This window comes from Carassius auratus, chromosome 46 (genome assembly GCF_003368295.1).
Source record: "Carassius auratus strain Wakin chromosome 46, ASM336829v1, whole genome shotgun sequence".
In the NCBI taxonomy this organism is placed as follows: Eukaryota; Metazoa; Chordata; class Actinopteri; order Cypriniformes; family Cyprinidae; genus Carassius; species Carassius auratus.
Window position 1 is genome coordinate 10,103,732 of NC_039288.1, and position 12,162 is coordinate 10,115,893.

The following is a 12,162-nucleotide window of genomic DNA, read 5'->3' on the forward strand; positions in this document are numbered from 1 at the left end:
AGGCATGAATTATTATAATTTTTTGTTATTTATTTTATTTTTGCTTAAGGAGTTACACTGTTCTTGTTGCAGGGTATTGCTGGATCAGAGGGTCCATGTGGAGATATGGGAAAAGGTGGAGAGAAAGTAAGTTAAATGATTAAATCAATAGTCAATAAATACGGGCAACTCAGGTTTACAGTATAGGGGGCATTCTTTGAGATACATATAGCCATCTAGTGGTCAGGCAAAGAACTACATTAAATAGGCACTTATTTATATTTTTTTAATGCATTTTTTATAATCTACAGTTGCATGATACTGGGAAAACTGCATAATAATTCTAAGTGTTTATGAAAATATGTAACCTGTAGTTCACATGTACAGGGTTCCAAAGGAGCACCTGGCTCTCCTGGTCCTGTCGGCCCTCCTGTAAGTTACAGCAACATTAATGAACAGAATAAACACAATAAAAATTATTTATGCTTTAATTACATCTGGTGCTTTGTTTAAATTTACAGTTTTATTATCCCTAATAACAATATTAACCCTTTTCAGCATGTTGCCTGATTCTATTTGAATTCTTCTACAGGGTCCACAAGGAATGAGAGGGATGGAGGGCCCTGAAGGTCATCCAGGGCCAGATGTAAGTGAAAACAAAATTACTATAAAGTATTAAATGCTCAACATTTATTTATCAAATAAACAAGTGTACACTTATTTGATTTGCGCATTAAAGACGTGTCTAAAGTATTGACTATATATATATATATATATATATATATATATATATATATATATATATATATATATATATATATATATATATATATGTATATATATTACATACATAACAAAAAAGTGTGAAACAAGCGAAAATATGTCATATTGTAGGTTCCCATTAGCCACCCTGACTGGTTCTTGGTCCCCTCTGTGCCACCACATAAAAAAAAAAAAAATCCTATAATCGCTCCTGCATCAAAGTCGATGTGAACTTTACCTACTTTACTTTGTGATGTATTTCCAATTGAAATTGAATACTGAATAGTAGGGGGGGGGGGGTATTTTAGCACACCTCCATCTCTTGCTCACAGCAAACTAATGGTTGGAGGGGGTCCACTCATGTCATCAGAGAAGAAATGCCATTCCAGAGTGGGATTTTGATTAAAAATGATCAAGACAAACCATTTTTTTCAGTGGATTAACTTGCACTGATTAATTGTTCACCTCAAGACCAACAATGTGCGCTAACAAAATAAATAGTGTATATTTTGATTTGAAGCGGACTTTAAAGGCATCAGTTGATATTTATCTGTTAATGGTAATGTTTACAGGGGGATGATGGGATGGAGGGACCACCAGGTCTTCCAGGTCCACCAGTAAGTAATACAGAACAGCTGAAATTTCAACAAAGTTGAAAATAATTGTGCAGCTTAATATTTTTATTGAAAATGTGTTACATATTTTTGTAAGGATTGAACAATAAATGCATCTTTCAACTCTTTATAACTCATCTTATTTAAATATTTGCAGGGAGCTCCTGGCTGGACAGGTGTGGTTGGTGCCCAGGGGCCTAATGGCTCTCGTGTAAGTGTTCCTCATATTTGTTCCACTCTGTTTGTAGGATGTTGTTACATATCAATAATTTCTGTTTTATTCTCTAGGGAGAGCCTGGACCTCCAGGACCTGTTGGTTTTCTGGGGCCACAGGTATGGTATTTATTATTTGGGACATCATGAAGTTGACCCCTACATAACCTATATGTCATCATTAGGGTCCCCAGGGATTAGAGGGACAGATCGGGCCTCCAGGACCACGGAGCCTACAGGTGAATATTTGTCCCACCATAATGAATCTAACTGCTTGAATAAAGAGATGGTAGTCAGGGATTGGATCATTTGAGGTTATATCTGCATACTAATATATGTATACTAACTAGCCCATGACAGACTCAAATAATTTACTTCATGATCATGATCCATATTATTATATTCGTATGTTTTTCCACTAGGGACTGTCAGGCCGGGAAGGTTTACCTGGTCCCAAAGGAGAACCTGTAAGCACTCTTTTCTTACAAAGTGAAGAATCTATCTTTAAATTGCTTTGATCTTCTTATTCATTAAATATTAAGACTTCATGCTGTTCAGTATCACAAGATATTGAATATGAACGCATAGTGTTCAAAAGTTTGTGGTCAGTAAGATTTTTTTAAATGTTTTTGAAGTAAGTCTCTTATGCCCAAATGATGCCTCTTATTATTACAATTACTACTTATTTGCTATTTAATACAAAGTTGAATTTGTAGTATCCATTACTCCAGTATTCAATTCATATACATAATGGTTTCCAAAAATGTGTGTGTGTGTCTGTGTGTATATATATTTTTGGAAACCATTATGCATTATTCATATCCAGATTATTTGATGTATAATGGTTTATTAAAGCATTTATTTACAGAAAAAAATTACATAAGATTATGTAACATTATAAATGTTTATACTCTCTTGATCAATTTAATGCATCCTTGCTGAATTTGTACCTTCTTATCCCTGTTCATTTACAGGGACCTGCAGGGCCAGTGGGCCTCCGAGGGGAGCCAGGATTTGAAGGATTAATGGTAAAAGCCAAATTCAGTCTAAAACTTTTTTTTTTCCTAATGAGAACATTCAACTTTAGTTCATACCACATAGCAAAAAAAAAAAACTAACCCCAATGTTGTTGTTTTTCCCCCTTTTTTCATTTTTAATTTTTTGGTAAACTTCAAATTTAACCAGTGTTATTTCCTATTTCTCACATGTACTGGTTAATTCGTTAGTTTTTTCTTCATTTTTCTTTAGGGTGTATTAGGAACACAAGGTCCAAAAGGTTTTACTGGTATCAAAGTAAGCTCATGCCATTTCTGTTTTTACCTGTCTTGAATACAGAGTTTAATTTAGGATCTAATGGCTTTACTGACTTTTAAGGGTAACAGAGGACCTGATGGAGACCAGGGAGACAATGGACCTAAAGGAAACAAAGTAAACATACAACTATGAATTAGTTTAGAGTATATACTGTATATTATCTACATTTTAGCACAAGTTGATGTAATGGGTTGCTATCCTCATGATAACAGATGTCACTTGTGAATTGTATTTTCCTCCCAGGGTGTTAGAGGAGCCCAAGGGGTACAGGGCATTCAAGGTGAGCAGGGACCAACAGGCTTTCCTGGTTTCCCAGGCATAAGAGGCCTGCCAGGACCTCAAGGGATCCAGGTATGAGTTACATTAATATTGCTTCACTGATATATTAAAATAGAGTTGCTTTACTAATATACTAAAATAGACTTACTAAATATCCTCACACAGGGAGAGGACGGAGAAGCTGGTCCATATGGCAAAGTGGGAAAGGAGGGGCAAAAGGTCAGGGTTGCCCTGTATTACATGCATTAAGATTTGTAGTGTCTCAAATTGAGTGTAATATTCTCCAATGTGAAATGTCAATCTTGATTTTACTGAAGGGGAGCAAAGGTCCCGAAGGCCTCTCTGGAAAGCCTGGTCCTAGAGGCCTAAAGGTAATACACTTCATGGTACATTGTTATATAATATGGTTCTAAGCTTTAAGATATTATAAACAGATATTTTCAACTAGTTGTGCTGTGTGATATTGATTTTAATAAGGTCTCGATACATGTCTAATTTTCAGGGTCGAACAGGGCAGAGGGGTCACACTGGCATCCCTGGACTTACTGTAAGTGTTCATACACAAAAATGGGGCTAATGTCAATCTTTTTGTAGAATATTGATGATGTCAGTAGGGATGGTGTTTATTGCAGGGTTTACCTGGCCCATCTGGATCTGTTGGAGCTGAAGGAAAGCCTGGTACACAGGTTCCCATTCTATATTCTAATACCATGAACCATGTAAAAAAAAAAAAAAATTCAAAAAGAAATCTTTGATGGATTTCTACATCAATTAAATATATATATATTTCCAGTAATAAGATAAAAGGATATAAGGCAAAAACATTAATAAACATTATAATTCTAGATTTTAACCTGTTAACTGTCACTCACGTTTTTGAAGATAGACTTGAATGTGCATGATACAAACCTAATGTCTGATTTTAAAATGGGTTTTTAAGGATGAATTTTGAGATTTTATGTTTTCAAGTGATATATAACTTCTGATGATTTCTAAAATGTGATATAGAAAAAGGCAACGAGGAAGTCTTTTTTTTAAACAAAGGTCAAAGCTCCTTTTGTAATGTAGATTTCTGAGGGTGCACTCTTGTCATAAATTGATCTATTACTTTTCCTACATAATTTTTAACAAAACAAATTGGTATAATATATATTTGGGAGTCTTAGACCTTTCCAACGATATATAGTTTGTCAAGATTAGATTTGATTTGATTGTAATATAGTATAGTCAACGTAGGCGTCCGTATACGGGACGGGGTGACATTTAACAGGTTAAAGAACGTTTAAATTGATTCTCATTGCTCTTTCTTGTGCTACAGGGGCTGCAAGGCCTTGTGGGTAATGCAGGAAGTAAAGGACTAATGGTGGGTTCAGCTCTCTTAATAGATTAGCCCACCTTCCAATTGTTTAAAAATCTATATTGTTTTTATTAAGTCATTAATGTAGTATTTAGCTACTAGGCTGAAACTAGGCTAGGCTGTTTTATTTAGCCGTCACTGCTAAGCTTTCATATCAAGCACCTCTAACAGACTTTATTTACTATTAATGTGCCATTTTTTGCTGTAAAAGGAGCTTTATAATACAGATTGTTGTCATGAAACCAGCAGACTGAGCTCCCGGTGCAGAGCCAATAAAAAACGATGTTCACATTTTATAGCGGATGGGCTATGCTTTTTATGAATAATAAAGAGGTTATACCAACAAAGACAGCCTTTCCAGGAATTTAGTGGGCACCAGTGTTTTTGCGCAGTTTGTCAAAGTTTTATTTGCACCCTACCAGCCATAAATGACTCTAGTGAAATACAGTAGGCGAGAAGAGTAATGGTCAGTCGTGGCAGCAAAAAAACACTGGTTCACACATGAACACACAGGCTTTTAAGCTCTTGGTTGGTTTCTCAAACCTTAGGGACTGCAAGGTATTCCTGGAGAACGTGGTCAGGATGGACCCCAAGGATCTATAGTGAGTTTTCTTCTCTATTCATGTGTTCAACACACATCTTTAAAATCCCTTAAAAGTTTATTATTCAGCTGTGCCTGAAGCTGAATATCTTATTCATAAGTGCAAGAATGTTGACTGACATTTCAGCTGCTTGCAGGGTAGACACCTTCCTGACCCCCATACTGAAATTACTTATCGGACTAGCCAATTGTATTACCTACAGTACCTACATTTTTAGAAAACAAAAATAAATTGAATCCATATTACTGTACATATTACTTTTCAACAAACTGAATTTGTTACACTGTGCATCCAAATCAGGGCACATGCTGTTAAATATTCAAAATTTATTCTTGGCACATCAGCTTTTCAATATCTGACTGAAGCATGATTGTTCTTGAGTTGAGGGTATTAAAGTTGTGTGTACGTGTTCTATTTTTTTTTTTTTTTTTTTGTAGCATTGCATTTCTGTGTACATAATGCAGATGATAACACTCACATATATTCTACTATATTTCTCTTATACAACAGTTGAGCTCATGCAAATTGAGATGAACGCTTATTTAGGTATTTCAGTCAGTCATTGTTCAGTTTAACTTGTCTTGTAAGTATTCTTTGAAGTCTGTCTTACTTTCTTGAATCCTGTAAAGCAACTACTGTTGTGTCCGAGCCGATTAACTCAACTCTTGACCCCGTGCTATGGTATGCAGTCATACAAGGTTCAACAAAGGGCTATCAAGTGGTTTCCAATGAAATCTTATGACATGGTAGTATTAATTTTAAAGTATATCAAAATGTATATCAAAATTAGTTTTTGTGCTTTTGCAAAGTGTTAGTTAATCAGCATTAAACTAGTACTTTTATTCACTAAGGACTGTAATGAATTACATTTTAGAAAAAAAAATCCATTAAATTATTATATTTGAACTTTATCAAAGAATCCTGAAGAAAATTTTGTTTCCAAAAAATTATTAAGCAGTAAATTGAGTAATGACTGCTGAAAATTCAGCTTTGTCATCAAATTAATAAATACATTTAAAAAACTATTAAAATAGAAAACGTTTATCAAATAAACTCAGACTTTACCTAATAATAATTATTAAGTACCTAATAATAGCATTTAGTTATTTGCAGGTGATTGATTTTGCCTAATCAATGAACTTTCTTATGATTAAAGAGGTTATGGAGAAATGTTATAAGATTAATACCACTTCAGAAACTTAACCATAAAAAGCAATGCATAGTGATCTGCATCTGTAATCTGAATTGATAAATCTCTACTGATGATATTGTTTCGACTGACAGGGTCCACCTGGACAGGAGGGGCCTGTGGGCCATCCAGGACCATCAGGAGAGAGGGTATGTTTGTGATTTTTTTTTTTTTTTTGTATACTCTCAAATTCAGTTGTTCATAGAATCAATAAATCAAGCTGCTGATTTTCAGGATGTTTTGGCATGTATGCTTATTTCTCTCAGGGTTTCCCTGGAAAGACAGGAGCTGTGGGACCGCAGGGCCCTGTTGGCATGTATGTAAGTGACCCCTTTATAGAGCTTTTACAGAGAGAGAGGAAGCAGGATGGGAATAATAATGTTTAAGGTTGATGTTTTTTTTGACATAGCCAGCTAACTCTGTTGTATTCTCTTAAGGGTTTTCCAGGAAACTTGGGTATGAGAGGAAGACTCGGCCACACTGGAAACAGAGTAAAGACAAATTACACTTTACCCATCTTACATTAACAGTTATAATGTCATTATTTGATGTTGTTGTACATTGCAGATATAATGCTGAAGTTCACCGACAGATAAAACCTCCATTCTTATTGTTTTTGTGCTGTCTCACAGTCTGCATAGGCCACTGACTTTTAAGTCAACATCCTAACCAAAATGAAACCTCATACTGTAAATAACTGCATTCAGGGATTCCCTATTCCATTACAAGGCTGGAACAACCTTCCTATTAGGATGATGCCTAAAAATCTAGACAGCTCACTTGGGTTTAGAGCAGAGCCACACTGTTTTTAGCCTTTATAATAGTAGCTTTAGGTAAAGGAGGACATTTGTTTTCTTATAGGGAGAGCCAGGTCTAAGAGGGCCTCCTGGACCAACTGGGAAGTCTGGAACACCTGTAAGTGTGTGTGAGGAAATCAAGTACAAACACTGGTATCTATATCAAGCCAATCATTTTTATTTCACATTTTGTGAATCTTTATTCAATTCTATGGATCAATATAGTTTGGTTTCCACTGCTATGACACTGTCATTTACATGTTGTGATGATGACTAATATTCCCAAACTTTGTGTGTGTTATTTAGGGTCCCCCTGGTCCAGTAGGAAAAAAGGGCCCACCAGGACCCCAGGTGCAGTATATACAATTTCTCAAGAAAATAGAAGATCTTGAACTTACTAGTACAGTGGAGTTTATTCCTCATAAAGCAGTGCTAAAATATAAAGTGCTTGAATTATTTCCTTCAACTGTAAACCATGGGTTACATCTCAGCAGGGCCGGCAAGGAGATCCTGGGCATCAGGGAACAGATGGGCCATGTGTGAGCACACAATCAGCTCTTTCATTTACATTATATCTCTATTTGGCTGATCATTTCTAAATACTTATTTATTCTAAATAATTGTCTACTATAGGGTCCTCCAGGACTTCAGGGGATCAGTGGGGTCATTGGAAAACCAGGACCCCGTGGAAGTATTGGACCCCCAGGGGACCCTGGGCCAAACGGGCCCCCGGGGATTTCAGTAAGTGATTCTCCCTACTATACTTGATGAAAAGCTTCGTTACATGAAAGGTACATTGAAGAACATCAAGTTAAAAGTGCTGCAAATCTGTCTTCAGGGTCCGCAGGGGGCAAATGGACTGCCAGGTATAGATGGGGAGAAAGGAGAAAAGGTGATTTGAAGTGATTTATGAGATTTGGGGAATCACAAATTGTGCTTCTTTGTGAAATCACTGAAAGTTTCTATAATTGCACAGGGAATGATGGGCACTTCTGGTGATGCCGGGCCTTTCGGACTGGGAGGGCCACAGGTTAGATCGGCATGGAGCTGCAAAACTTTTTGGTCTTGGTTCAGTACAAAACAACAAACTTTACAGAGATTTTACCATGGTTATGTATTATTTTAATGAACCAGAATACAATTACGGTTACATACAACATTGTTTTTAGAAATTTAAGAGATGTGATGAAAGCTCTCTGACCTCTGCAGGGTCCACCCGGTCCGTCAGGTTTGGAAGGGCCTCCTGGAAGGAAAGGTGATAAGGTATGGTGAAATAATTATAAAATGATATTTGCTTGACACAGTTACATTTATACAGGATTTTTTTTACATTTTTAATTTTTTTATTTTTATTAATACAATGAAATTTTTGTACCTGCAGGGGGACAGAGGTCCCTTTGGAAAACCTGGTTTTCAAAGACCGAAAGGAGACATTGGCCCTCCAGGTGCTAAAGGTCTAATGGGTCGACCAGGCCCAGCCGGCAGTGAGGTGTGGAGATCAATTTCTTATTGTCAGCATAACTGCGTTTTAACAATTTAACCCTAAAGTCATCTGTTTCAAATGCAATCAGTCTCATTGTCACTGTAAGAGCAATATTGGTGTATTTGTTCTAATGAAGGGTGATGCTGGTCCAGTTGGAGTTGCTGGTGACCCCGGCCCTAAAGGAGAGAAGGTCATTTATAATTTACAGCTTGTCATTTCATAAGGGAAAATGCTGTTGTACTCTATATACATATATATCATTTTTATTTTATTTTTTTCAGGGTGATATAGGCCTGCGAGGATTTACTGGTTTAGAGGGACCATGGGGAGAAGTGGGGGAGCAGCGAGAGAGGGGGCTCAAGGGAGACAAGGGGCAAATCGGACTACACGTAAGTGCAAATTAGCATTTCACGTTATGTATTTGTTTGTAAAATTGTATGTAGCCTGATTTTTTTTTACAAATCATTTGATATACACTACAGTTCAAAGGTTTGGATTCAGAAACGGTGCGTTAAGTTTATCAAAAGTGATAAAGTAGTACAAATGTTTTATAATGCTACAAACGTTTTTATTTAAAAGAAATGTACAGTAATGTATTCGTTAATGAATCCTGAAAATGTATCACGGTTTCCACAAAAATATTAATCAGTACAACTGTTTGAAACATATAACCGTTTTGGTGTATATTTGATAATGTAAATTCAGCCTTGATGAGCATAAGAGAGCATAAAAGAAAAATCGTACCTACCCCGAAGATTTCATTGCTAATGGAGGTATTTTTCCTAATTTAAACACTAAAATACATAGTGTCTTGTCAGCACTTGTTTGTGTCAGCTTTGTTGCATCTGTTTGTGATTGTGTGTGAACGTTGGCTGTTTTTATGTTAGGGTGAGTCGGGTCTCATGGGTGGTGTTGGACCTCGTGGCCTAAAAGGTGTAGAGGTGAGTGTTGACCTGAGAATGGATGACCCCTGTATTCATGCGTGATATGGCCGCATAGTTGACGTCACTAATAAACCGTTCCTTTTTTTTTATGTTTCAGGGTGGACCAGGCCAACCAGGATTGGTGGGGCCAGATGGACCTCCAGGAAGCAAGGTAACAAGTTTGATTGTACACTTTTTTTGGATTATTTATATTTATGGACTAAAATTAAGCTTCTTTTTAGGGGAAGGTGGGGCCGAGCGGTTTACTTGGTGAGGCAGGAGAAGCTGGGCCTGAGGTTCTGATCCACTTGAAAACATATTACTGTATATGATGTGCATAACATGTAACGTCTTTTTTATATAGGATTGGAATTCTTTGGAAGTGAAAAAAATTGCTGAATTGTTGTGCTCTTCTTGTTTTCATTATTCCTATCTGTGCTTCAGGGAATTGCAGGTCCCAAAGGTATGCGAGGTGATGCAGGGAAAGCCGGGACACAGGTAGATAAGATAATTTCTTTGCATTCATATTCCTCCCCCAGATAATCAGTTCTTGATAGTTTATTCTTATAGGATCTCTTGGGGAAACCGGGAAACACCAAGAGTAGCATTAATTTTCATATCTTTGCCTACAGGGAGGTGTTGGCTCAGTAGGTCCCCAAGGTCTTTTGGGTCCTAAAGGTCACCCAGGGCCTGAAGGGGAGAAAGGAGACTCAGGAGATAAAGGAGAACCTGGGGTGAAAGTGAGTTTGTAATGAACTCCTCTAAGATGGAAACTCTTGATTGCTTTCCTTATATAGCCTTTAGATCCATTACATGTTAATTTATTTCCTATAGGGTCCAGACGGCCTTCAAGGCATTCAAGGACCACCGGGACTGCCTGGTTTGGAGGTACAGACCATTGAAACCCAGAATATTGCATTTGTTCAATGAGATGGTGTGGTGCTTTGGGCTTGTTTGTGTAAATAAATATAGTACATTTGATTGAATAACCCAATTTTATCATTTCAAATCTACTCTGTTAGGGTCTACAAGGTGAGGAAGGGGTACATGGCTCACCAGGTCTGCCAGGAGCTCAGGTCAGTGCCCAGTGAGATAACATATTTACAGCAAAGAGACAACAAATAGATTTACCTTATCTTAATTCTGTTTTTGTTTCAACTCTGCTGAATCATCAGGGCCCTTAATGAGTTTTGATTGTTGCAGGGCCGCGTGGGTAACCCGGGACCTGAAGGAAGAGAAGGCATGAAAGGAGAGAAGGTAAGGTCAAAATGTTCTTTTCTGTCTCAATCCTTGTCAGCTATCTAAAATAAAATCTTCTTCCTCTATGTCTTTGTCCTTACTGTCAAATATGAGAACGGTGTTTGAAAATCCAGATTTCCTAGGACTATTATTTGCAGTTTTATTTTAAATTTGAATTTGCTTCTTGATGCATTTTTAGGGAGGTCAAGGCAAGGATGGAGCACCTGGAAAAATGGGTCACATTGGACGGAGGGTAAGATGAGATATGCCCTTTTAGGACCCTCTTAGACTATTAAACGTTTCCAGATCTCTAAGTCAAAGATGTGTAGCCATAAAAACTTATTTTAGACTCTGATGTCATGTATGTCATAATTCCGGACAAACATTTGGAATATAGTGGTGATTTTTTTTGTTGGTGGTTTATATCTAAAGGGTAAAAGAGGCAAGGCAGGGTTGAGGGGGACCAGAGGACCAAGAGGAGAAAAGGTCAGAGTTCAGAGATGAGGTCAACTAAGACAACATGGGATTTAAATACATGACGAGTTGAATTTTTGAATTCCATGGCTTGAATTGGACGTACATTATTATGGATTTACTTCTTGGCTTCTCCTTGTCCAATAGGGAGAGAGGGGAGATGTAGGAGAGAAAGGACATCCTGGATGGGGAGGAAGTATGGTAAGCTTGCTACGCTTGATATGACAGTCAAATTTATCACATATTTTGAATTCAATAAAATTTTTGGAATTAATTAACTGGGAAACTATTAACACAGTTCGAAATCATAATCATGCATAATCATGCAACCTTTGTTCTATTCTTGACAGGGAATCCAAGGGCTGAGAGGAGAGCCTGGGGAGCAAGGTGTCAAAGGAGCAGAGGTGCTTTTATAGTTTTACTCAAACACGATTCCTTTTATGCAGATGCCCTAGAAATACATTATTAATATTGATACCTTAACTTGTCCATACCAGGGTGAGAAAGGAGATCAGGGACCACTTGGTCCACCAGGGAAAGATGGCTTGAAGGTATAATGTATATCAAGCACATCCTATGAGTCTGCAGTGTAGCCTATTCCGTTCTCTTAGATGAGTATTTATTTGTTCTTTTTAGGGGAGTATGGGGCCACATGGTCCTCCTGGACCCCCTGGACCAAAGGGGGATCAGGTAAGGTTTATGATTAAATCTTCTTTTCCTTCAGTTGCTTTGGTGAAAATCATCTTCTGAATGATTAATTATAAAATGTGTGCCCTTTTCCTTAAGGGGAATATTGGTCCTGCTGGGCCTAGAGGGGCACCTGGAATACCTGGACTACCGGTGAATGTCTTTTTCGGCATTTAAACTAATTGCAAGCCGTACCTATTACACCTATTAATTTGCATTAACCCAGCTGCTGCAGATACATGTGCTCTGT

The 12,162-nt window shown here is 37.3% G+C and overlaps 1 protein-coding gene across 1 annotated transcript in view; it reads left to right on the forward strand.

Annotated features, from left to right (window-relative positions):
• The window catches only part of LOC113064118 (collagen alpha-1(I) chain-like), a 45,745-nt gene that overhangs the window by 29,587 nt on the left and 3,996 nt on the right, over positions 1-12,162 (forward strand). The window contains exons 15-60 of the mRNA XM_026234703.1: positions 73-126; positions 367-411; positions 572-625; positions 1,314-1,358; positions 1,513-1,566; positions 1,644-1,688; positions 1,754-1,807; positions 1,991-2,035; positions 2,543-2,596; positions 2,817-2,861; positions 2,943-2,996; positions 3,126-3,233; positions 3,327-3,380; positions 3,479-3,532; positions 3,664-3,708; positions 3,794-3,847; positions 4,480-4,524; positions 5,067-5,120; positions 6,405-6,458; positions 6,576-6,629; positions 6,747-6,800; positions 7,171-7,224; positions 7,413-7,457; positions 7,601-7,645; positions 7,740-7,847; positions 7,945-7,998; positions 8,083-8,136; positions 8,316-8,369; positions 8,488-8,595; positions 8,726-8,779; positions 8,871-8,978; positions 9,477-9,530; positions 9,631-9,684; positions 9,755-9,808; positions 9,957-10,010; positions 10,145-10,252; positions 10,347-10,400; positions 10,535-10,588; positions 10,716-10,769; positions 10,951-11,004; positions 11,184-11,237; positions 11,373-11,426; positions 11,576-11,629; positions 11,723-11,776; positions 11,862-11,915; positions 12,012-12,065. Coding sequence (XP_026090488.1) covers positions 73-126; positions 367-411; positions 572-625; positions 1,314-1,358; positions 1,513-1,566; positions 1,644-1,688; positions 1,754-1,807; positions 1,991-2,035; positions 2,543-2,596; positions 2,817-2,861; positions 2,943-2,996; positions 3,126-3,233; positions 3,327-3,380; positions 3,479-3,532; positions 3,664-3,708; positions 3,794-3,847; positions 4,480-4,524; positions 5,067-5,120; positions 6,405-6,458; positions 6,576-6,629; positions 6,747-6,800; positions 7,171-7,224; positions 7,413-7,457; positions 7,601-7,645; positions 7,740-7,847; positions 7,945-7,998; positions 8,083-8,136; positions 8,316-8,369; positions 8,488-8,595; positions 8,726-8,779; positions 8,871-8,978; positions 9,477-9,530; positions 9,631-9,684; positions 9,755-9,808; positions 9,957-10,010; positions 10,145-10,252; positions 10,347-10,400; positions 10,535-10,588; positions 10,716-10,769; positions 10,951-11,004; positions 11,184-11,237; positions 11,373-11,426; positions 11,576-11,629; positions 11,723-11,776; positions 11,862-11,915; positions 12,012-12,065 — 2,673 coding nt within the window. The remainder of the gene's footprint in view (positions 1-72; positions 127-366; positions 412-571; positions 626-1,313; positions 1,359-1,512; positions 1,567-1,643; positions 1,689-1,753; positions 1,808-1,990; positions 2,036-2,542; positions 2,597-2,816; positions 2,862-2,942; positions 2,997-3,125; positions 3,234-3,326; positions 3,381-3,478; positions 3,533-3,663; positions 3,709-3,793; positions 3,848-4,479; positions 4,525-5,066; positions 5,121-6,404; positions 6,459-6,575; positions 6,630-6,746; positions 6,801-7,170; positions 7,225-7,412; positions 7,458-7,600; positions 7,646-7,739; positions 7,848-7,944; positions 7,999-8,082; positions 8,137-8,315; positions 8,370-8,487; positions 8,596-8,725; positions 8,780-8,870; positions 8,979-9,476; positions 9,531-9,630; positions 9,685-9,754; positions 9,809-9,956; positions 10,011-10,144; positions 10,253-10,346; positions 10,401-10,534; positions 10,589-10,715; positions 10,770-10,950; positions 11,005-11,183; positions 11,238-11,372; positions 11,427-11,575; positions 11,630-11,722; positions 11,777-11,861; positions 11,916-12,011; positions 12,066-12,162) is intronic.